Source organism: Brachyistius frenatus, unplaced genomic scaffold (genome assembly GCF_029030835.1).
Source record: "Brachyistius frenatus isolate BFR_SWC_R1_liver_20210118 unplaced genomic scaffold, ASM2903083v1 Contig_60, whole genome shotgun sequence".
Taxonomy (NCBI): Eukaryota; Metazoa; Chordata; class Actinopteri; family Embiotocidae; genus Brachyistius; species Brachyistius frenatus.
In genome coordinates, this window is record NW_027210659.1 from 197,501 (window position 1) to 223,948 (window position 26,448).

General features: G+C 41.1%; 2 protein-coding genes and 1 long non-coding RNA gene across 3 annotated transcripts in view; all 3 read right to left on the minus strand.

The window, feature by feature from the left end:
- LOC138625196 (uncharacterized) overlaps window positions 1–26,448 on the minus strand; it is a 177,488-nt gene that overhangs the window by 49,472 nt on the left and 101,568 nt on the right. The window lies entirely within an intron of this gene.
- On the minus strand, window positions 14,085–19,619 carry ptrh1 (peptidyl-tRNA hydrolase 1 homolog). The gene is made up of 5 exons (XM_069705948.1): window positions 19,206–19,619; window positions 17,282–17,501; window positions 15,658–15,757; window positions 14,706–14,751; window positions 14,085–14,564 (listed from the first exon to the last, which is right to left on the minus strand). Exons 1-5 carry the CDS (start codon window positions 19,389–19,391, stop codon window positions 14,292–14,294), a joined length of 825 nt encoding a protein of 274 aa, XP_069562049.1. The 5' UTR covers window positions 19,392–19,619; the 3' UTR covers window positions 14,085–14,291.
- Window positions 20,473–21,932, minus strand: LOC138625235 (natterin-3-like). Its single transcript, XM_069706016.1, has 2 exons — window positions 21,818–21,932; window positions 20,473–21,625 (listed from the first exon to the last, which is right to left on the minus strand). Exons 1-2 carry the CDS (start codon window positions 21,930–21,932, stop codon window positions 20,541–20,543), a joined length of 1,200 nt encoding a protein of 399 aa, XP_069562117.1. The 3' UTR covers window positions 20,473–20,540.

Consider the following 26,448-nt stretch of genomic DNA (forward strand, 5'->3'; position numbering starts at 1 on the left):
TTTGGGACATTTTGGGGGCTTTTTACGTTCAACTTAAATGTGAACGTCAAGATTCAGAAGAACGGTGACGAAATAAACAGCGAATTTAGAATCTTGTTGATGTTTCTGTGATGAGATAATTCATGAATAGAGTCAAAATGTTACCAGTTTTGATAGCTGCTCAGACAATATTTAACATTTTAACTTTGGTTTCTTTTGGTGATAACAAAATAAAGCAAAATAAGGTATCAAAATATGCATAGTTTGTGTGCAGAAAACTTGTATCTAACGCAGAGTTGATGTTAAAATGTTGTGGTTTGGATGTGCGTGGGCCTTCTCTTAGTTTTAACCCACTGATCCACTGATCATTGTGGGGTGTTCAGTGACACTCGGTCAACAGACACCAGTGTGTTTTTTCTCCCCAACTTGGGTGGTGGTGCGTGGACCGAGCACACACACACACACACACACCTCCCCGAGTTTTTAATCCTCTGAGCTCCATCCCAGAGCAGCTCGGCTCCTCCGGCAACACGCTGAGAGCGGATTACAGGAGCAAATTAGTCTGAGTAGACCCGACGCATCCGAGCCGAGGTGATGCTGTGGTGTGAAAATCAAACAGACCCTTGTCCCAAAACCAAAGGAGGCCAGAGTAGAACGGAGGGTTTGGTTTACTGTGCTGCTGACACCTTTTCAGAGAGTGTCAGTTTCTCATGTTGGCAGGAGATTTAACCGTTTCTAAAAAAAAAAACACAACAAAAAAACAAATGATAAAAAATCTAATATCTTTAGCAAATAGTTTCTCTCCAAACTGAGCCTCAAAAACAATCTTAATGTGACAAAAAAATGGATAATGTGACCAAAACATTTTTTTTAAAGAAATATAAATATTACTTGACATTACTCACTTCAAATATTGTTTGTCAATTCATTTAATTTCCCTCAGATTAAACTTAACCTGAATTTTTTTTTAACTCACAATTTCTTGTTATAAAAATGCTGCTTTCTGTTCCAACAAACATCCAAAACATCTGTTGAAAAAGAAAATGTACCGAATAAAGCATCCATCTTTGGATTTCTGAAAATCAAGAGAGAATCCAATGTAAGTAAACATGAGGCCTGTTGGACCTTAAGAGGAAAATGTAAATTTTTTGGCACAATTAAATCTAAATATTAAATTAAATCTGCCTGATGCATTGACTTTTTTTTTTTAAAGATGAAAACAAAATCAAGAAATGTGAACAGAAGAAAAAAACATGGAACATTAATCAAAAAAAAAAATTATGATTCTTCCAATGATCATTAATTCTTTATTATTCATTAACAGTAGAATCAGTTCAAACAGACTCCGTCTTTATTGGCTTGTAATGGCGTCCTTTATCAAAAGGATAAAGCGCTTGGAAAAGGTCACGGTTTGTTAAACAAAATTAAAATGATACATTCCTGAAGAATTATGCAAATTATAATCCCCAAAACGCCAACAAAAGACAGCAACAAAAGCTCACCAGTGGAGCGACAATAAACCTTCCCTGCCAGGTTTTCAGCAGGAAAAGTGGGAATAAAGAGAGAAGCTGTGGAGCTGGGCCAGCCTGGGAAATATTAGCTTCACTCCAACAACTTAGAAAAAATGCCCCAGCTTGTAAAATACTTAATTATCACTCTTCATTTCTGGGTTGGCCTCCTCCTCCTGCAGGCCTATGAAACGAAATCTGAGGGAAAAAAGTGAGTGTTTGGCTTTTTTCAGCTTCACTTAATAGGTTAAAGAAGTCAGAATAAGAAGAATTGAAGTTCATTAAAACACATTAAGAGTCAAATTAATAGGCAGGGACAGACCATGGCCCTCTGAAGGCCCTGAAACAGAAAGTCCTCAATACATATGGAACCAAAAGTCAAAGAAACCAGAAAAACATGACCATGTGCGTAAAAAATAATGAACATGCAGAGCAGAAAAAACGATTTTTATCTTGGTAAAAGAGGATCAGGAGTGCAGAAGCTTCCAGCAACAGATGTCCAGGCACAATTCTCGGGTTGGATTTGAAATTTTACAAGAATTGCGTTTGGACAATCAGCAGCTGGAGCTCATAAAATACCCCCCCCCCCCAAAAAAAAAAAAAAAAAAAACCTTCATCGCAGAAAAAAACCAAAACAGCAAAACGAAGACATTCAGAGGAAATGAGGGTTCTTTAAAGGCTTAAAACTAAAAGGTCAGGGGTTTAAATGAATCTTCTCACGATTCACGTGCAGTCTGAGCTCAAAGCGAGGTCAACAGCAGCGTTCCCACTCAAACTGGGACTACACATCACAGGCCACATTAGCCACATTATCCAATTACAGCTGCTAATTAGCCACTTCTCAATTTATCAGAAATAATCCCCAAAAAGACAAAACAGGAGCTGAGGGTGTAAAAAAACAACAACCCTTCCATTGATCACATATAAGCATGTAATCATCTGCAGATGGAAGATAAACGGAGGAATCCCTGAAACCAAAGCAGCTTGTTGGCCAAAACTCCTCTCCGCCATATCTGCACCTGTTAAGACGCATCTCTCTCCTCCGTCCTTCCTTCTCCTAAAGCCCCCTCCTCCCCACCAAAAAAAAAAAAAAAAAAAAAAAAAGCTCCAAAAAAAAAAAGATGCAACTACCATCGAGCGCTCTTTTCAGCTGCGCAGCCTTTCACCTTTCCTCACCAACCTGCAGGAAGAAAGAGGAAAAATGACCGGCAGGTTGCAGGATGCACCTGCTCCTCCGCGTGTAGTTCCAGAAGAGAAAATTGGAAGCGGCAGGCTACTCCAACGACAGGGGAAGGAGGTGGGAGGGGGGGAATGAAAGCTGGTGATGGAAGCAGAGAGGCGGGCAGCGAGGCTGGATGCTTCCCCCGGATGGTCGCAGGGAGGACGGGGTGCGAGCGGACAGCGCACCGCCACAACCTCCGCCTGCCGCCGCCGGCTCCTCCTGCCGCTCCCGCTCCCGCTCCCACTCCCACTCTCCTCGTTCTCCTCCTGCACCGGCCGATTTGGTGGGCTTTTTCTGGGGCTCCTCCAACAATGAGCCCCCTTGCGTCCGTGTCACCGGGAGAGAGCTCGGGAGTGGGGCCGGTCCGCTCTTGGTACTGAGATTTGAATAAACACATACACACGCACCGCGGGGGTGATGATAAATGCCCATTGTGCCCGGAGGAGGAGAGAAAGAAGTCCTAATGAATCTGCACTGAGAGAGAGAGAGAGAGAGAGAGAGAGAGAGAGAGAGAGAGAGAGAGAGAGAGCAGCTGTCAATGAAGCACCAAAACCTCTTAAAGACACAACGCTCTCATTTTCTCATCTTCTCTGTGTTCTGCTTCTTTTTTTTCCTTCATTTTTCTAATTACAATCCTCACACTGTTGACCCTCCCGGTCAACAGTGTGAGGATTGTTTTATGCGGGAGGCATAAACACTCCTCACACACACCCCGTACACTGAACGCTGGGGATGACGTTTTCCTTTTAGTGCTGAGACAGTTGGAGCTCACAGAGACTTCCCTCATGTGAAAAAAGGACAACAACAACAACAACAATAAACAAAGAGGTGTGTAAAGTATACAGTCACCTCAAGCCAACGAAATCATTTGAGTCAAGCATGGAAATGTGTGCATCACTGACAGCCACTGTTTTATTTTCAGGCAAAACAAAATCAATTCAAAGATTTCTTATTTATTTGTTAATCGACTGCTAAAAAGATTTCCCCTTATTCACTTATTTATTTGTTTATATACTGCATTTTTTTTTCTAAAGTGGGAGATATTTTAAGGCTAATATATTTTTTCTTTGTAAACTTGTATAAAATGAAAGAACAGCAGCTGCTCTTGAAAACATGACAAAAAGGCCCGCAATAGAAACCAAATATCATCAACTTAAAACAGGATCATTATGGAAAGAAAACGAATGCCGAATATATACAGTATGTAGACCTATTAAAAATATAAAACCTTTGTTCAAAGATTATTGTAAAAAAATATCACGAATTTTTATTACCTTCATTTTCTAAAACTTGATTAATGATTTACATCACAATTAAATATTCATTATCTGAAGATGATTTTCAGTGAAGCCAGAGAGCAATGGCTGTAAAATATAGATTTGTTAATTATTAGCATGTGAAGTTTATTATAGATTATATTTTCACAGTTAAAATGAAACATGGTGTATTTTATACATATTATTTTATATCCACAGGAAAACCGTATTATTTAAATTAACATTTAAATAATTTTAACTTCACATTTAAATAATACAGCAGTGAAATTGTTTTTTTTTTTTTCTTGGCTAGCATTTCCATCTACTTTCGTCTTAATGCTAAGCTAAACTAGCCTGAAAATGATACCATCTTCTCCTCTGACTCTGGGGAAGGTAAAGCTTTTTCTATGATAGGCTATGTAAGATATAAAAAAATTATCATAATTAGAAAATCATGAATCTGAAATTTTGCCGAAATGTTTTTCCCCTCTGAGTTCTTCTATCTGTTAAATAAATAAAAGTTTAGCTAAACCCTGGTGAAAAATAATATCTACTTTTGATTTCCCCTAATTTCAATAATATTAATCTAAAAGTTGACCTGGATGAAGCAGACGAGTTTATAAATTGTGAGAGTTTAGATGTGAATTATGAGAACGAAACCGTCAGTTGCAAGCATCTCATGTCAGCTTCATATTAATGGCTCTATATTGTTTATGTCTTTTTGTTTACATAATTTGAAAACATATATTTGGGAAAGTGCATTGAAGATTTGGAAAACGGCCCAAAACCTTTGGCTTTCAGAACAACAAGCTGCCATCATTTGTTTGGACCTTTCAGATCCATCCTGGACCTTTAGGTATTCATTAGATGTTCTCAGATCAGAAACAGAGATTTGTAAATAACCAAATATCTGAATCCACTCTGAGCCTGTAGCTTTATGCCGGAAAGCCTTTAACCCTGGTGTTGTCCTCGGGTCAAAATGACCCGCAGCTGTGTTCAACCAAGTTCTATTTTATTTTCATATTTTTTGGGATCATTGGTGACGAGGAGGCTGTGAGGGTTTCTTTAAAGAATGATCACCAATGAGCCCAAACAAATATAAAAATATAGAAATAAAATAGAACTTGGTTGAACACAGCTGCAGGTCATTTTGACCCGAGGACAACACCAGGGTTAAGGTGATGCAGACTTCTGTATCGCTGTAAAAACAAAAAGAAGTTAATTAAGAATTGTGAATTTCTCAAGGTGTTTATCTTTAATGCAATGCATGCTGGAAAGTATATGCAAATAAGTCAACAGTATTTCTAAATAACTTTATTTGATGAGTTAAATAAATGATCAATTGGAAATTTAGTCCGTTGAACTCCTGATTTCAAGTTCAAACCATCCATTATCTATACCCGCTTTATCCTGAACAGGGTCACGGGGGTGGGGGAGGGGTGGGGGGGTGGTTGGAGCCTATCCCAGCTCACATTAGGCAGGGTACACCCTGGACAGGTCGCCAGTCCATCACAGGGCCACATAGAGACCGACGGAAACAAAGACCATTCACACCTAAGGGCAATTTGTAGAACCACTGATAAACCTGAGACGCGTGTCTTTGGGACGGTGGGAGGAAGCCGGAGAACCCGGAGAGAACCCACGCAGGCACAAGGAGAACATGCAAACTCTACACAGAAAGGCCCGGAATCTAACCCGGAACCGACAATGCTAACCACTGCACCACTGTGCAAGTTCCAAAGGTGATAATTACACAATTTAAATGTGAAAATAAGAAAAAGTTCACATGGGGATACTATTAAAAGAAGTTTATTTCATATAAGATTCACAGCACACAAACAACACAATGACGATGAGAATTTTCCAGAGAGTAATAATAAAAATGATGCGTTGGCTAAACACACTTCACTTCACTTCACTGTTAATGAATGTTTTCACAAACTGTTGCAATTTTATTCAAATAAAGTAAAAGTGTTTCTATGATGTAGAAGTTCTGCCTCGCTTCCTTGTGTCTGCCAGTTTCTGCCAGGCCTACTTCCATTAGTCACCGGTCAGCTGTGAAGCCCAAACACTGCAGAGATGTTCGTAAAGGGTCGTAGATGTGGTATCGAGGCCCCGCCTCCTGCCCCGCCCAAATATGAACATGAACCCTCTGAACTTCGTTCTACTCAACCGTCGCAGCCTTGAACTTTATGATCTAAATGCTCACCTTTTTCCACAGATTAGTTGCGCTCTTAGCTGTATAACATTTGTAATGGATCTGTACGTCTCTGCTCTGTGATTGTCGTCTCCACCAACAGCTCTTCTCTTCTATCTCTATGCTGTCCTTTTCTCTCTCTGCTCTCCTCTCACCCCAACCGGCGGAGGAGGCAGAGTCTCCGCCCACCTCTGAGCCTTCTTCTAGAGCTTTTTCCTGGTAGACCATACGTGGGAATGGTTGAATTGTTTGTTTCCTCTGTATAATGTTGTAACGTTCTGTTCTAAGACCATTAAACATACTGTGTTTCTACAGTGGCCCTGAAAGGACAAACCAAAACCTGTCTCTGGACTGGGCCTTTTGTGTTTGCCCAGAGTTTCTTGGCCACCGTAAATTCTCTACACGCTGTGTAGGAGAGGGGTGATGTATGGTGTGTTCAGGTGGTTGTAGTCTGTAACAATCACCGCCACTAAGTCCTACACACTGCTCCTTTAAGTTACTTTTCAAAACACAAAGTTAATTTAGTGAACATTGTGCAGCGATCCCCGATCCTTCACAATATTGCAGAACAATTCATTTAGTGGTTGGAAGAACATGATTAATTGCACGGTTAAAGAAACTGTCACGCCAACGCGGGGCTACCTCACGTTTTGCTGTAGTGGACTGGCGTGTCTATTTTACGCTTTGCTGTGATACTGTGATTGGTTCTATCACAGTCAGCTTTACCGGCCCGGGCTCCGAACACCTAAGGATTCCTTCAAAGTCCTCGCTGTAAGAGTCGAGCCAGACGTTGATGTTAAAAGCAACTTAACTGTTCGGCGGAGGCAAACAACCACGTGGCAGTAATTTGAGTTTTTACTGTTGCAGTCCTTGTAAACAGCTCTGAAGAAAACCATCAGCTCGAAGCCAAAACAGTTGGACGAGTTAAAGTACGAACAACCCAACAGGCTTTGTCTTCCGTTCCCTATCGTCAGACGGTCAGTGGTTTCCCTCCGCTCTGTGTACTGAGTTAACATTTCCGTAGCTGGGAACATCTTTGCACGTTGGATGCTTATTTGCCTCTTAAAGGGCCCCGCTGCTGCCTTTTCACGCTCCTGTAAGAATAATTTAGCGTGGGAGGCCGGAGATCACTGGAGATTATGGCTATGAAAGGGGAAAAGGACGCGTTATTAATGCTCGCTTATCAGGAAGAGGTGAATGAGAAAGGGATCCTGGACGGGCTCAGATTCAACACAGCCATGGGAAACCGGGACAGATTCAGTCCATTCTTTAAAAGAAAAACCAGAAGCCTCATGAAATAAAGAAGTAGTGCCACTAAAGGACACTCAGACACACTACACGTCCCTACGGGGGCATTACAGTAATACATGGAGAGATAAAATGCATTGAGGTCACAATTCAGCACTACACTGAGTCCCGACAGAAATATTATCAGGACATTAAAAGGAAGATCGAAGGGGATGAAAATTATTATAAGACAAAAATACATCAAAATATCTGAAGATCACTTCTTTTTAAAAACATTTTTTTATATAAAACTGTGATAAGACCACAGAGACGGGAAAGTAATATAATGGTTATTCTATCTTTGTCTAGTAAGATAAAACCATAATTCAGAGCTGTAAACTTGAATCTATAACTTCATAAATTATGTCCGACTTAAGTCACAACTTTGGAGATTTTAGATTTGACTTTTGACCTTTTTATACCTTAAACCTGATGCAAATCTTTTCACTTCAGTCAGTAACAGCTCCACAAACGTGAGGCCAAAACAAACCACCACGGGCTCGGAGGATAAGAGACACTTGGGATATCTCTGATATAAGATGAGCCTCTAAGCTTCCATCACCAGCCCAGTAGCTGTATTCTTACTTCTACTTCATTAAATCTGTAAACTACAGAATCTCAAAAATCTCAACTGCAGTCCATCAAATCTGATTCAACAGAAATGAAGCAGCAGGCTCGTTGTTGAATGTACCATTTTTCTCAACCTCAAATAAATGATTTTATTTTTTCTAATAACAGTTAAAGTCTGGTGCCAGCAGACGGACCTCCAGGGTGGAAAGGGTGAAAGAAGTAACGCCGCAATTTGAGAAATTAATGCATTTAAAGAATTAGATGAAACAATAATCTCATCAAATGCAGTCGCTAACAGGAGGCGATTAGCCTATAGCTTAGCATAAAAACTAGAAACAGTAAAACCGCTAACCTGGCTCCACCCAAAGGGAAACTTTACACCTGCCGACACCTGTGAAGAGTGAAATTAACTTTGTATCTTGCGCATTTGACGGAAATGTAAAAAAACAAGTCATGAGGAGTTATGTGCTGCTACTATCCTTCCTGTATTGTATTCACGATCTGGTTGCCAGCCAGGCAGCTTCAGTGAAATCATTTTCTCATCAAGGTGGCGTTTCCAAGGTCCAAACTGTAACACCGAGCTGAAAATGAAAGAGTATGTTGTACAAAACGTCGGGAGCAAATCCACCGACTTTAATTTCTAGCCCCAACACACAGAAGGAAACCAAAGAATTTGTCAGCGCATCCCAGCGGACCGACAAATAACAGAAGAACAGCCTCACACCCGAGGTCCATTCAATGGCCTTTATTTGAGCTTCCGTTGGTATCGCACAGTCAGATGGAGTTTACCTACCTGTCATGGAATTATAAATGTTAAAAACTCTATTATCTGAGCATTTGAAGGACTTTTCATCCATTTGGCTGAAAACAATAAAATATTTCAAATATTTTGAAAGTTGATGTTCCAAAAAAAACAAAACGTGCAGATTTGCAGTCTCCCACGTTTGAACATTAGTCCTCCTCAGTCTATTTTTACTTCACGTGGCGATAAAGACATTTCAGCAATCTGAGTTTTTGATTGAGAATTAAAGCGTGTGTCACATGGTGGTTTCTGTTATTTCAGATTATTTTCCACAAAAACGGAAATACATAGAAACAAAACGTTAATGACCAGTAGCAGACTGTGATATATCAGAAGAGTATCACGTGACTTTAACTCTACCTCCATGAAGACACTCAGTTATTTGAAAGCGCCCCCTGCTGGCCCCAGAACCCGGTTTTGTCTGTTCTGTCCTTCAATGTGGCCCAAAACGCATTTCACTGTCATGCTGTGGCTGCATGCATCTCAGACCGCCTCCTAATGAGTCCATCAGATCGCCATGTCTCCTCAATGCTCAATGTAGAGGGGGGGGAGGGGGGGGTTAACTGCGTTTCTCCCGCCCCCTCCTTCACTGTGATTGGATGGCTGGTGACGGTGCCAGGTGCAGCTTTAATACTCATCACCTCATCAAGCTTCTGGCGTTCATTAAAACAATTGGAAAAAATATCCTGCAATTGGGGAAAAAGCGCTTTGGTGGACACGATGGGTCGTGTCAGCCGTGGCAGAGAGGCGGACGGTTTTGGTGCATGCTGATTGGTTAAAATCAACCCATGGTGGGATGGAACGACTGCAAACGATTCTCTAAGGAGGGAAGACAGACCCATATAATCATGCAGTGAAATTAGGTCTGGTTAGGAGCAGGCTAACGTCCTCTGAGGTTCTATGAAGAAATGTTGCAAAATTTGCTTTGTTTCTTTAATTTTGGTCTCTTTTGTAGGTGTTTATTGAGTCAGGCAGTTGAGATGTCCAGTAATGAGTGTCATTAACTGAGAGTCAATAACTTGTCTTTGCCATAGTTTGTGCTGCTTCCTCACTGTCCTCCCCCTCCCCATACTTTTCTACAGGTATGTGCCGGTAGAGGCAGACCACCGCCCACTCTGAGTCCAGTTCTGCTGGTTTCTTCCAGTTAAAAGGCAGTTTGTTCCTCCACATGTCACCAATGCTTATTCATGTGGGAGTTATTGAATTCTTTCGTTCTATAATATTGTACGGTCCTAACCTCCCTATGTTTAGTGCTTTGTGATGACTTACGTTATGATTCGGCACTATATAAGTAAGACTGAATTGAATTAGAAGCAGCAGCACAAGAAGACGGGCAGAGGATACATTCATTTGTCCAACGACGTGAACGCTTGCAAGTTCCAAAGCCAGAAATCTTTCCCTTCATTACCTTCTCTTCCACATGACGAGGCGTCATCCTTGAAGGAACTCGTGTGTAAATAGCAAATTTCATGGTAATCCATCTTATCGTTGAAGTGCCAACCTCATGGTGGTGCAACAAAAAAGTCGTTGGATGTTCAAAGTCAGCAGGATTCGCTGAATGGGGACCAAGAACGCCTGAACCAACTTTTAAGTCACTCTCCGCTACAGATGTGGAGAAATTTCAGTCTGGAAGGTGGTGAACGACTGGACCAACACGGCCGTATCTAAAGCTTCACGGCTAGCAAATACAAATATGGATTAGAGCTTTAAAATATGGAAATGTCCCATTGTTGTGGTTTTCTAAATTAGCCTTCCCACCACCGGTGGAGTCAGAGGGGCTCGTTTTTGTGCTGCTGCAAGAGTTAGTGGGAAGACCCCCCAGTGGGCCACCACTCCTGGCCATACAACATGGGGAGGGGGGGGGTCCCCATTCCTGAATAAATTTGGGATCTTCTCTAAAGGCCGGGGTGTCCAGCCTGCTGCTGACCTCTGATCCCTGCAAAAGAAAAAGTTATTGAAGCTGCTGGTGAAGCCTCCTAAAGCTGACCAGCGAGGGGACGGCTGGGAAAGTGGCCTGATGAAGGCGAAGGGCGGCTCAACGGGGTCATGGCACAGAAAGATGGGGGGTTGTCATAGGGTGAGGGGTGTTCAGGGTGTGTGTGTGTGTGTGTGTGTGTGTGTGTGTGTGTGTGTGTGTGTGTGTGTGTGTGTGTGTGTGTGTGTGTGGTGGGGGGTGTCGTAGAAGTTTCCTTTGAGCACCCCGCTCCCCTCCTCCTCCTCCTCCTCCTCCTCATGGTCACAAGTGTGTCCCTGCAGCTATTGTGACTGAGCTGCAGCAGGACAGAAGGCCTCAAACAAACCAGCTCTAAACAATGTTTGGCCCCTTTTGTTTCTCGCCTGCCTTTCTTCTTCGGCCCTCCATCGCAATCTACTGACCTCCTTTGTATTGATTTCCCTCATTCAGCGGCTCGTTTGCCTCTTTTCCGCTGGTTTATATGTTCTTTTTCTGTTTTATTTTGTCTCCCCCCCCACCGAACCCTCCATCCCTCCTCTGTCATTCTAGTGTGAGAATGCAGCGCGCCTCTTGACGGGATGCAACTCATTAAAGGCACCTAATTGATGAAGAGTGTGATTAGCGTGACAACTGGAAGGGGAAATCAATATGTTTTTTAGCCGAAGGAGTCACATCGGGGAAGACAAGATGGAGGGGAGCAGCATGTGAGGAGAAGCATATGTTTGGGGGGGAGCAACATGTGGAGGCTCGCTTTCACGTTCAACGTACAAAAAGAGGAGGAACTGAGCTTGGAGTGACGGAGTTGTTTGTTTCAGTGTGGTTCGTTTCCTTGATTCAGACGACTTGTTAGAACTTGTCATCATTTCTTATTGTGTAATAAATAAGACCTTCACGTTGCTCATGAATAAAAACGGCAGGGCGGCCTCTCGCCTCCGATACATGATACAATGATTGATTCAATGACTGCAAGAACTACGTATGCACTGCACTGTGCTGAACTGCAGTTTCTCTGAACATTAACCCTGGGAACACCAGGCAGTTTTCAGGATGATGACACTACCTTCAATTTTAAGTTCATATCTTGGTTAACCATTCATCCTATATCTTGGTTTAATTCAGAACAGTCTAGGCCATGCAAATCTTTCATTATTGGATTTGAAGATATTTTTTATATTAGCCTTCATATCAAGTAAAAAACATTTCGCCCTACGAAATTATTTTATATTTTTACATCTAACCCTAAAATATTGGCAGTATAGACATATTTTTATAATTGTGCAGAATATTTGGGAATCCAGAGTGTGGGGTCCATCAGGTTCTAAGAGTTAAAGAAGATTCCATCTTATTATACAAAAGGTTTTATTTATGCAGTGCATTTTACTCCATTAGACACATAAAACAGCAAAATCCACCCACGGTATCTTTGTTCATGTTGGTGCCCATCTAATACAATCCACCACATCAGGACCCAACAAAAGACAGAAGCTGCTTCAACAGTATTTGATTGAACCCTTGGAACAACTAGAAGGCCTGAGTTGGAAGACCTCCGAGTCCTGGCAGGTTTATAATGAAGAGATTTGTCATTTAGGGCTCTGTAGATACGAGGACTGATATTTTGTAATCATTTTGTAATGGTACGTGAGTTTACCGATGCCCGTGGTGATGTTTCAATCTTTGTGAGAAACAAATCTGTTTTTGACCTGGGGGGAGAGGATATTTGTGGACAGAGAGGACTGCATGAGGGTTTAATGTTAAAATGTTAAGTTCACAATTATTAAGTCCGTCTCTAAACAACAGTTTGGTACACATTTGCTGGCTATTCTTTTTTTTCCCAACGTTCACACTAGCACTCAATTGCTAACGGCCTTTCAAAGAAAGATACGGGGAACAAAATTCAGTTATTCTTTTTTGCAAAGAATGTGTTCTGAAGTTTAGCTGAAGGTAATGTGGGTCTTCAGCTGACAGATTTAGAGTCAAGAGGATATCTTCCAAAGAAAATGTCCTCTTTTGGTTTTCCCATCTTAAAGAGCAGAATAAGAATTGTACAATCAAGACTGTAACTTTTGAGGAAATCCACTTGATTTGACTAATTCAATACATTTTCTGACGCAAAGATAAATCTGAATTTTGTCCCCCGTCAGCTATAAAGGACAGTTTAGACGGGATCTTTTACACCCAGCAAAACTTACAATGTGCAAACTGTGAAAGTACCCTTTAAAGTAAAGAATCGGGTTTTATGTCATCAGTTTCAGTTTCAACAGTTGAGGTTTCCAATGCAAGTCGTCCTACTATTGCAGACAAAAGTCCTCAATGATCAGCCTTCTGCCCATTTCTGAAACATCTCTTTAAACTTACACAACATCTCTAGACAAACAGGTCTTTAGAAATTCTTCGTTGCTTGTTTTGCCATTTTTCATTTAAGTAGCTTTAAAAGTGTAGAAACGTGTTGGTTTCTCTCCCTCTGTATGCTCGAGTCCAGTACCCGTTGTGTATGAATGTTTACGATCCTTTAGAGTGTCTCACATAGTCACAAAAAAAAGGACTGTCAAGTTTATTTTTATGCTGCAAAATGTCCTACTTACTAGATTTGAATCCCAAACAGATGTATGTTCCAGAGGTCAGCTGTTGCTTCATGCTTCAGCTTCTCCAGCCTTGTTCAGTAAAGGTCCGACACAGATTTGAAGGCGGAATTTACTCTATGTTTGAATATTATATTTCAACTTTGTTTAAGATTGTATTTGAATGCAGGTTAAAATGTTCGAATATTAAAGGTAACAGACCTGCGATGGGCGATTTCACACTATACTACTGAAATAGTTCTTGCAAATTATGATCTGTTAGTAGATGTAACAGGGTCATATTTAATGAGATTTACACAACCTTGTTCATATATTGGTAACTGTTGTAGGTTTATGAGCCATTATGTAAAAGTTGTGATGCAAATTATAAAAGCAAAAACTTCAGCACATCCATGGTCCACTATTTTCCAACCTGTAGTTATGATATGTCCTTAAATCAAAGTAATCAAACATCAGCTGATATATCATAATTGGAAGTTTATTAAACACTCAATTAACAATACTTGTATTTTGGCTTCAAAGAAGCACATTTTTAATCTGAATAAATGATAAGAAATCTTTAATCTGAATAAGAATCAGACAGTCGCAGTTTTCCCTCCATTCATGCACATATTGTCAGATATCAATAATTCCTCTATCACAGGTCGAGCTCTCCACATCACCGACTATTTGAAATCCGTTCACAGCTTTTTATGGTATTGTTAGAATCAACAGTCAAACATGAACAATCAACTCTTTGAGGAAATTGTTTAATCAGTTTAAATACAAACCCGGTGACAATGACGTGTTCATGTTCTCCTCTGGCTCCTGCTGCTTTACTTTCTGTCTTTTCAGGCAACTCTAAAGGTGAGCTATCCCTTTGAAGAGTGAGTAAAGTTAAAGAGGCTCCTGTTTTCTCCTCCAGATTGTCGTGTGTGTGATAACAGAGTTCAGAGTTTCAGCTTCGCCTCTGAGCAGCAGCAGAGTCTTCAGCTGGAGAGGCAGAGCGTTCCATCTCCTTCCTCTTCTGTGCTGCTTGTCTGCCCCCTGCTGGTCCGGAGAGCGGCGGGGAGTCCTGCTGGGAGAGCTGGGAAAGCAGGAGGTCCACGCTCCGGAGCACGACCGAGTCCAGAACCTTCTGCTCCTCAGAGGTGAACCGGCTCAGAACGTGACGCTCCACAGACGTTTTCCCGGCCGGCCGGCCGATCCCGACTCGAAGTCTGGGCATGACCTGTAGCAGAGACGAGAGGAGAGCCGCTCTACTTTGAACACAGATAAATCACCATAGCACTAAATAACACGACAGCAATGTTTCTAATGGAAATAACACAAAATAGAAATTTAGCAGGTATTATAAAAATAAAGAACTTACGTCAGTCTGAAGACAGTCCACACAGGAGCGGACTCCGTTATGACCTCTGTGAAGAAGAGTCATGATTAATGACTAAAGGTTGAATATTTTCTTTGTTGGGCTTCAGACTCTCCAAAACACATATTTCAGTGATTATCGGTTATTCTATTGTCAAAAAAATATATATCAAAAGCCATTTTGTATTAACTTGGTATCAACTGTTTAAAGCTCCAGTCCTGTTGGTAAGTACAAGAAAAAAAGAAAAACGCTGAATGTCAAATCTGTTGAGCATCAGTTTAATTAAAGTGCTCCAGTCAAGCCTTGAAGTTATGTGACATTATTCAAAAATTCAGAACTTTTCAAAGGAAAAATTGTCAGCGAAGGAATTATGTTGTTATAACAATTTTAGTTGTGTTGCTAAAATATCAAACTCACTTGGATTTGGAACATTTACTGTATTGGTTCATTATTAAGTCTTGTCCTGTTTTAGGTTTTCATCTTTGAAGGAAAGCCGAGCTGTGCGTTTACACTCTTTAGTTTCATGAAGTTTCACATATAAACGATTTCAACTTTTGCGTTTTAGGTTAGGTTAGGTTAGGTAGTTACTTTATTAATCCCCGAGGGGAATTTTTTTTCCGCTACAGCAGCATACAGAAGCAATAAGATAATAATAGAAAAGCAATAAAATAGCAGTAAAATAGCAGTAAAAAATATTAAATATTAAATATGAAATATAAAATGCACAGTATATATAGTTTTAAGACTGTTTCCATGACAACATCAGTACCAATCTGATGTTATTGTAGCAGTTACTGGTTGTAATGTTAAAATGCGTCTTGATATCTTCCAAAGACCTTCAGTACTTCACGGATTCTCGAAACATATTTTTGTTGATATGGATTTGATATAAACGCACATGTTCAAAGCACAGAGCTGATCTCGGATCAGAAGATCAGAATAAAGGAACGCCCACCTGGCGCTTCCTCCGTGTTTTATGTGAATTTTCCCGAGAGGTTTGTCCAGTTCGTCGTGGACCAGCAGGATGTCTTCAGGCTTGATGCCGTATTTACCAGCTGTAGAGGAAGAAATGAGAAAATCTGGATCATTAAACACTCAACAACCATCATCATATTAATATCTACAAAAAAAATAAATAAAGGTTTAGTTCTCGTTCTAGTTTACTTACAACATGAAATCTAATCTTTCGTTTGTTATGGGAATATCATAGGAAAAAAAAAAGTTTAAAAAAGACAAAAGCAAAAATATAATACCATATAAGCATATAATACAAAATAATAGTTAAATAATTATAATAATTCGGGAAATAATAACAGGTTACTACATAATTGTGCTTAAACACAGGGAAAAACATAAATCAATAACATTGTTCAAAAGAACACAACTCTTCGACAGATCGCTCCACAGTCGAGGTCTCCGACGTTAAAGGTCCTCTGGTTTTTAACCTCGTCCCAGTTACGAATCACAGACTGTAAATAAAAGTGTTCGTAGCTTCCAGGTCTGAAAAATGAGTCCGGCGCAGAACTGCAATACCAGCGAGTGCCACTAGAGGTCGGCTCCAAAAAGCCTCCGGCTCCATAGACTCCCATTCAACTTCTCTCATCAAATCCAAAGTGAATAAAATGTGTCCATCAGTTATCTCGGTGTTGTTAGCTAAAGTCACTCCTTCTTATTAGTTTTCTGGAGGTCCATCTGAAAATAATCCCTCATTCATTAGAAAAGAAGATTCAAGAAGACCTGTTTTTGGGGGCGTGTCTGTTTGATTGACAGGACAGAATTAGTGTTACAGCTATCGGTGGGCGGGACGTAGTATCATCAGGTTTCCGATCAGATCGGTCAGATCCACCTCTGGCTCCTCCCCCAGCTCGTCCAAATATGGTCACTTCCTGCTCCAAACCGCTCCGAACTAGCAAAGATGGTGACGGACAGAATCTGAACTGGAGGATTCATAACGTTCACAAACCATCGGTGACATCACTGATGGTTGATGACATCACTGATGGTTGACGATCTCACTGATGGTTGATGACATCACTGATGGATGATGCTTGTTTAAACCTGACAAATCCAAGAATTCCTGACACCTCAGGAAGTTGTTTGGAACATGGTCACATCACGATAACGTGAGTTATTGGATTTTTCGCACACCTCACAAGCTGCTGTCAACAATTATTGACGTATTCTGAAATGAATGGACACTTTTTAGAGATTCAACGGACGTCATCACATCTAATGAAAATGAAACAAGTATCTTCACTAGCAGTCCCAATTGAGGAGGCCACTTTATAAAACATTTGAATCTACCAGTTACCCTGAGAAAGCCTGGATTAAGCGTAAAAAAAAAAAATTCCCCTCGGGGATTAATAAAGTATATACCTACCTACCTACCTAAAAGAAAGACGCTGTTACAATATGCTGGGGAACAGGGAACAAGTCATTTTTGCCCACTTTCAATTTTGCTTGTCTTTATGGAACATGTATTCTTAGTAAAGTTGAGATCTCAACGCAGAAATAAACATTAAACTGAAAATAGTCTGAAAAACAAATCAGTCCGTTGACTCGCACACGAATGAGCTCACCTGCTTTGGCCACTGAGACGCCGTTGACGTTCATCATCAGCCTGGGACGGAGCAGCACCACATGCGTGCGCTGGACCTCGGACAAGATGACCTCACCGGACACGTACTTGTCGCCGCGCCAACGGTCCGCCACGCCGAGCCGGGCAGCGAGCGCGGCGAGCACCGCCATGCCGACGCTGTGTCTGGTCTCCTCCATCCCGGGGTTCCCCAGCCCGACCACCTGACACAGACACACACCGTCACAGGGTTACACAGCAGCAGGGGAGATGCCTCATTATTGGATGTATCTCTAACTACATTTTGGGTTCGACATGGACAAAAATATGACTTGCAGTGAAGAGAGAATCTTCTGATACGTATAAAGGACTCACTTTGAGTTTGGACTATCCCCTAATTAAGTGAAAGGCTGGGACTAAATGTGGATTAATCCACCGCAGAAAATAGTCCCCAAGGAATTCACACCTCTCCTGTTCAAATGTTTGTTAGAAACTACAGCGATCAGCTGTTTTAGAAAAAACAATACATACACATATATGTACATACATATACACTTTTTTGGACATAGCACCAAACATATGACATATCTTATGTCAAAAAAATTTAAGAAGCTTATGAAACGTGAATTTGCTAAAATGCACATTAAAAAGCCATCATGCCTCTGGGAGAACTTCTTTTAGACAAAACTGGAGCTTTTTCCTAGTAAGTCACATCAGCTCTGTGATCACAGACGAAAAGATAAAACTCTCCAAGAAAACAACACCACGACTACTGCGAAGTATGGAGGTGGCTCGGTTCTGTTTCAGGGCTGCTTTGCTGCGTCTGACACAGGGAGCATCGAATCTTTGCAGCGTACGATTGAAATCTCAAGACTGTCAGAGAGATCTGGAGCGAAAACGTGCTGCCGATTTCCAGAAAAGCTCAGCTGAAGCACCCGAGAACAAAATACTGGACTATTCTGAAGTCTTCTATGAGTCCTGATCTGGATCCTTTCAAACATCTCTGGAAAGAGCTGAAACAGTCTGGAGAAGGCAGCCTTCAAACACACATTAGACAGCTGGAGCAGTTTGATTTGAAAGGGTGAACCGAACTACCTGCTGACAGGTAAAGAAGAGCGACAGAAAACACCTGTTTAAAGGCACCGCCTCCAACGGTTGTGAGACAAGGAGTACCATCAATTTTGTCACTGCCATTTTCACTTGTCTCATTATTCAAAATATTCTGTTGAATCAAAAATCAAAAGTAAAGTCTGAGTTGTATTAAATACGGAAGAAGTTCTGAGAAAAGTGTGTGTCCTCTTTTTTTCCGTATGGTTTGTGTGACTTGCATCCAGCCGTGTACTGATGGTACGGACGCGGTGGCAGCTCTGAATACTTCACACTACAACTGTCCCACTCTGCTGACGCACCGCAAACACCGTGCTGCCTTTACAAAACGCAGCTTTCCATTACATTCACAGAACAGACATGTTGTCACAGGGGAGGTCAACTGGCAAAGAACATCAAACAGAAGACAAATATGATATGGTTTTAAAAGAAAACGGTTCCACATGAAATAAAACAAAATATACACCGATACCTATTAAAATGTCAGTTCAGAGAGATAACAAGCCAGACATCATTCATGAAATATTCATTTCATCTGCTGAAGAACTACATAATAGGTAGTCAGACGCAAGCATAGATTACTTTTGTATGAATTGAATGACAACTATGCCGAATTGAAAAGCGTCTATCCTGACCGTATAAAGTGTTATGAAGATGTAATGACCGGGATGGGTACTTGGACGAAACCTCCAGAACACACTCTCGGGTTTTTGAAAGGTGTTCTGTGGGTTCTGTGAGCGTCAGTAACACGTGACACGAACCCACCAGTCAGAGCAGATGACCGACTGTAGATGAAAGGAGTTGTTTTTGTTTCCACCCACCAGCTTCCGGCGGATGTCGGTGTGGACTTCCGCTCCGACGCCCATCGCCGCTGGAAACAGCTCGCTCAGCAAAACCCGGTTCATCACTCTCGTTAAAAGTCGTCGCATTGTGACAAAGTTCAACAGCTTCTTGAAAAAGTGCGACACACAACGAAATAATGGACTTAAAACGGCACCTTTGTCCATCCGGCTCCTACAGCAGCTGCCTGCTCTTCACATGACGTCAGATTTGTATCTTGTTGGCTGATTCAAAACAGCAAAACACCAACAGGCACACTTAATAACAACCACAAACTACACCGGCGCCGGTGTGACCGACATTTATCACCGGTAACATCTGAATTGTTCTCCCAGTTTTTAGGCTACTATGAGGTAACATTGGCTGGTCTTCCTGGAAAGCCCCTCACACGTCGGTCAAAGAGTGTTACCAAGACAACCTGGTGAGCAGGCGTCTCCTCCTCTGGCGGGCTGCAGCGCCATCTAGCTTGGTGACAGAGAACTGCAGTAGGTAGGTAGGTACTGTATTTACTTTATTAATCCCCGAGGGGACATTTTTGAATATGTATGTTCAACGCTCAACGAGGGCAGCACATATTTTGTGTATTTTGGCCGCTATGGATTTTCTAAATGAATGCACAGCAGCAGCAACAACAACAACAACAACAACAACAAGAGAGCAAAAACTGATTGCAAAGTAAAGTGTGTTTATGGCAATACAGTTAACTTGGACACTTTTGTCCACCTGTGTGTGTGTGTGTGTGTGTGTGGGGGGGGTCCTTTCTGATGATCGATATGAAAATGCAAAAATGTGCATTTACAGCTAAAACTGGTATCAGCTAATCATTATAGTGCTCTTGTTACCCTGAGTATAAAAAAGGCATGCCATGTCAATAAAATAAAATAAAAATGAATGGATGAAAAGCAAGGATTTAACTGATGGCTTATGCTGTTTATTGTTTTTTGTTTAAATTCTCTGTTTGACAATTCCCTGTGTTAATTGTTGTAATTTGTGTTAATTTATTTTTGCAGTTTTGGAAAGAGCTGTAGATGTCAAATATATCATTACTTAACAGTCAGTTTAATTCTGACATACTAATGCAGTATGATTAAAGTTGATGAGCCAAGTGTACTTGAGGAGATTGAATAAAGATTTCAGCTTCGGGAATGGTAGGAAAGGAAACAAGGATTTTGAAAATGTCTTTCCTCTTTGGTTTTGAAACATCCCAGTTAAAGAAAGATGAAAAAAAACCGACACCTTGACATTTTTATGATCTTTTATTTGAAAAGCTTTTTTTTTTTTTGGAGTAGTAAATTCAACATTCATTAGACTGATCTTCAGTGTTGAGCTGGGGAACAGGGAACAGCGTCAGTCACCGGCTGACATCTCTCCACCACAGCGTTGATCTCGCCGACGCTCACGCCGTCGTAGGTTCCCGTGATGTACGTCCAGTGGGTGTCTCCGTTGTGGTTGGTCCTGCTCAGCCGGCCCGTGAAGGGGATGTCGGCCTTCATTTTCCTGCCGTCCATTCTCACGGCGCAGGAGTGGTTGGGCGGGACCAGCAGCTCCACGGAGACCGAGTGACTGATGGACTCCACCGTGGTCGTCCCCTCTGAGAAGGTCACCAGCTGCTCCTTGGTGAAGTCCACGTTCCCCGGGCCGAGAATGGGCACTCTGGCCTTCATGGTGGAAACGGAGCCGTTGCGGGTCTGCCTGCCGATGTCCCAGGTCTTCTCCACCGTGGTGGTCTTCTCCAGCGTGACGGTCTTCTTCACATCTCTGCACTCCAGATTGGTGACCTTGGTGAGCTTCAGGGCCTCTGGAGGATGATGGAACAGCTCCATCTGGTCGACGGCGTACTCTACATGAGAGATGTGCTGGCTGTAGCTGTCTCTGTTGATAGTGAGGACCTGGTAGCTCTTGTACCAGTACTCATCGCCCTCCCAGGGGAGGAAGAAGGCCTCGTGTTGGGTCACCACTTTGCCCAGACCGTACTTGTTCTTGCCCACATAGATGTCTGAGTTGGGGCAGGTTTTGATGGAGTAGCTGGGCACCGACCCGTAAGACTCTTCAACCCATTCCAGGAACTCAAAGTGATCCACGTTGACGAGCACTTCAAACTTGGAGGATGCGTACTCTTTATCGGCGTAGGGATACTGGCAGAAGCTCCCTTTGCTGGGAGTGTAGAAGCCGGCCTCGCAGTTCACTTTGCACACGTAGTCGGTGCGTTCGGTGTAGCCGTTGAAGATGGCGACGGCGCCGTTCGGGAGGGAGCCATTCCACGTGACCCACTTGAGGTTGGTGTGTTCTCCAAACATGGGGAAGGAGTGGGAGGTCGTTTCTGGGATTTCACGGATTTCCGGAGGGTTGGTGACTTCGCGGGAAGGTTTAATATTTTCCAGCATGGGGTTAAGCCATGGCTCTACACATCAAAATAATGATTTGAAGGAAGAAACAGAATGAAAGGGTGGTTACTTTCCATACTGCTATAAATATATCATATTTTTAATTAATGATAGAGGTCATTTTCAAAGAGCATAGAACACTAGTGTGAAATGGCGGACAGCACATATTGGACTTCAGTTTGAGTTTAAACTTGCAGGATGTGACGTACTGCTGGGGATTTCTGGGCCGTCCTGCAGCTGCGAGACGTAGCGCAGCGGGTCGGACTGCAGCGCCGGGCTGCACAGCTGCAGCGCTCCCAGGACAACAGCGACACACCACCTCATCTGGACACACAGAGAAAACACAAGTGGCACGTCGTCATCACAACGAAATGAACATGTGGAGAAGCTGCAAAAAAAGGAAACGTAAAATTAGGAAACCTATAAAATTAGAATAAAAAAGAAAAAGGAAACGTAACTAATCCTAACACATGGCACTCGAACCTTTTCTGCTCTTAATCAGTATATTTAAAATAAATGAGAAATTAACAAGTCACAATATTGGAAAAGCAATGCTAAAAAAGAGCAGAAAAATCCAGTTTTATTTAAATACAACTTTAACTGCATATTTATTTTCGAAAACATTTTTCACCTACAAAAAAAACAAAGGGTCACCTACTGTATATTTATAGTCACAGTGTGACACTCAAGATATGCCTCTTTATATTTAAATTTTTACAGATTTGTTTGCTCTATGAGCAAACATCAGTCCATCTTCTACTTCACAACGTTTGCTTTCTGAATAAATAATAATCTAGTTCCAGTAATTTATTCAATCCAACATTATTTATCAACATACTGATCTGTGTTGGAAAAAACTTCAATAAAATTTGGAAGTACAGCAAGAACATTTACTGCATACTACTACAGATTTAAGTTTTGAATGAACATGTGATCACATGTTCACATATAACATAAAACTGATCAGTTTATAAAAGAAGAGGCACTGTTACAAATTCAACTTACTCAAAATGACATGAAGTCGATTTCACATAAAGCGACTACAGCATGAAACAGACGATATATCAATTGAGTAATAAAACATGTTTTACCTCACAGTAAGTGCCTTCATTTATGTTGACAGGACTTTTGAGCTTTTGTTTCAGTAACATCTTGAATGCAGTTTTTACAATATAATATTTACACTTTTGATTTTTCCTCTCTGGCACAAAATGTCCTTGACGTCTTAACGTTCATTACAGAGTTTGGGAGTTGTGCAACTTTAGCTTGATAAACAATGTCTTAACTAATGTCTTACTTTTATTAGTGCATTACTTTAAAAGCTTTCTCCGTTGCAAAAATGTGATTTAGTTTTATGCATATAGTCTATTGGAGGTGACGGGATTTTGTCATAACTATCACCTTAATTACTCAGCTGTCTGTAGAGATCAATAAAAGTTAGACACTCCTTTGAAAAATGCGATTTGTGATTTGAAGGCTGCATTATCTTTTGATTTTCTATTTTTAATAGCAGGTGCAAAACACCTTTTTAATGTTTAAACAAGAATTTGTCAAACAATCGACATTTAGAGTTGTTTCTTCACATATATTGCTAAATTTACAAAATGTAGGAAGTTGTATTTGTGAAAATATCACAATTCTGCTAATATTGTGATGCTATAAAACACACATCCAACACATTAAATGCTGTCACCTAGTCTGCAAAGAAACGTGTTACCTCATATAGGTGAATATGAGAAAACAAAGCAGGATTAGTGTCAAACCAGAGATTTACTAAGGACAGACCAATAATAAATTGGACCTCATCATGTATGTCCGATTATCATTCATGTGTAGCCGTTTCAAGCAAAAACAAATCAATACAACATGAATGACATGTTCAAAATGATTTCAAGTTGAGGCATTTTAGATCGATCTACTGATTGAATGTACTGGAGGAAAAAGATCAGAGAGAAATGATGCAGAGTGTTATCAATCAGGAAAATGAGTTCAAACCAACACTTCATTCAAATGTAGAGAAGCAGTTTTTTACCTCGACAGGTTCCTCCTGCAGTGACGCTGCCTGCAGTGTGTGCTGAGTTTTAAAACCTCCCTACACACTTATTGCCCCCAATAAACAAGAGAGCTGCAGCTTCTCGCCCGACTGACCCGGAGATTACGCTGCTCAGTTGGAATCGGACATTTTAGTGTTAAAAGAAACACATATGAAGATTCATATAAAACTTGTAGTAGGAATGGAGGGATGGAAAACTGAGCATGCTTGATTTTCTTCTTCAATATGATTTCTCTTCAGTTACATGTTTCTCTTAATAGGAGCTGACCAGTACAACCGCTGTCCTCTGAAGTCAGTACATACAACTCTTTGTTCTATTGGAATTAGCTTTATTGACCATACCAGACCAAAACGTGAAATAAACACGCCCATCCACTTCAGCAAAATGTGCAATAGCCACGCTTGTGCTGTCTGGGCATGAAAGTTACACATTTTACTGTAGTCGCTAAAATGAAACCTACTGCACGCGTTCATGTGATTTACAGCAAAATGTAACGTATAGATTTATAGATTTAACTTGGTGGGGGTTAGGAATAAATAAAAACATGGTTGGGGTTAGGGAAAGAACACATGGCTGGGGGTACGAAACAAAAACCATCTTAAGAAAAGCATTGTCACCTCCTAGATTTTGACCTCATCCTCCCACATGGCAGCCTGTGACTGACGCCACCAAGCTTCCTCTTCTAACTCCTTGTACTCCAAGAAAAGCTTGACGCCTCTGTTGCGGGACTTTGGACATTTATGTAGGTATAAATTCCATGCTTTCAAAACGTGAAACTTTCACGCCCTCCACAGCCCAAAGTGTGGCTACATCACGTTTCACCATACATGTGACCACATGCAAGGATTCCTGCAAAGTCTTCATTGTATATATCATCTGAGTCTGCAACTGTAGCTTGACCGGCTCGCGGACAAACACAACTGGGAGACAGTACTTCTAGTTTTACACGGTGATACCTTGTGTTGGGTTGGGATACTGACTAGTGAAACATATTAATGTCCAAATTTATAAGAGTATTTGTTCCAAGAAAATTGTCACATCCAAACTCAGAACTCAATGGTGTCAAACATCCCACAGTTTAAAATAGGTTTGTTGATTTTTCCTGCAGAAAAGTTAACAATAAAAATCAGTTGCTGAGCAAGTCGACCCCAGAACATATGAGGGGTAAAGGAAGGCTTGGATTTAACATCCTGTATTTTCTGAGCCAAAGAGGATTACATGATGTCCAAAGTGCTGTGCTGCTCCTTCTCTCTTGTAGCCTGTTATTTATGTTTTGCAGGCTGGCTGGCCGGCACCTTTATATATTTTTAAGCTGTTGTCCTTCAGCTACAACTGTCCTGTTCTTGCCGGCCGTGCATGAAATCATCGCATCAACTTATTCAATCTTTATTCATACAAGTTGGACACACATGCTGAAGAATTAGGTGATGATACAGAACCAGCAACATATTTAGGTAAAGTTCATGGTAGATGCTGTTGTCCTTGACCAGAAAACATCTGCCAGCAGCTCCCGACTGATATAGGAAGAGCATTCATGCTGCTGATGATAACAGGATTCTTTATCGATCCCCTCCTCCTCTGTCTGTGGATTCCCTCTTTGATGAGACTGTTAAAAGTGCCTCATAAATAAATTTGCTTGGATTTAACTTCCCGTATCTACTGGGCAATAGAGGATTACATGATGTCCAAAGTGCTGCGGCGCTCTCTCCCTCCGTTGATGACAAGATACTGTATGTTTAGATAAGCTCGGACAGGGAACACATTGATTAGATCTCCTGTAATAGTGGGTCACTGATTAAGACAGCCCTTGTTGCGCAACGTCACTGGCTGCCAAGATTAAACCAGAGGAGAGGTCGCTCAACGCAGACATTGTTCTCCACGCACAGTCCTATCATTGAAAATCGCTGATGTCATGGTCATCCGTGTGCATCCTTGAGACAGAAAGTTATTATCATTCTATTTATTTAGGTCTGAATGAGGACTCTGTTAGACACACGGCTGTGTCAAGGTCATTTCTACTGACAACACTGTACTGTTACAGCCTTCAGCTGCTTCAGCATTCAGCTGAGTGCTTGAAAAGAACATTATATTATGTTACTCACATTCAGTGTGTATTATTAACATGTATATTCTGAATGATGACGTTATTTTTCCCAGATCATTTTATTTTTTACTCAATGGAAGCTGTCTGGAAGTCTTTTGAGTAATTGTCAGTGTCAAAGGAAATAATTGTGTTCCATGTTAAAACTGAATGGTAAAATCAAAATCTTTATGTGAAAATACATACAAATACATGCAAATTAACACCTGAAGCTTTTAGAGACATTGTTAGTTTTGCAAATATTGTCATAAACCAAACAAATATTTTGGCCCAATAACATTGGTTATCAGCTTCTGTGCAAACCCTTGAGTTCTGCTGTTAATAAAGCAAAAGGGGGGGTCAATGAATCTATAATATATTCTGAAAATTGATGGACATATTTTAGTTTGAACTTTTCTCTCAAATTGTTAAGTTGATATTTCCAAAACCCTAAAAGAGTGGAGAAAAGTCTGTAAACTGCATGTTTTTTGATTTGTGTTCCAGGCATTTCTTTTCTCAGAAATTATATTTTGGTGCTCAAATATATGAAGATAAAAAAAGGGATTCCCTGAACACTGTAGACTGCTCAACATTTATTTGGCTTTGGGAAGAAAATACATGAGTGCACACTGGCTTTATGAGGATACACCTTAATATACATGTACAATCACACAAAAATACATTGAAAAATGTACTTGTGATAAAT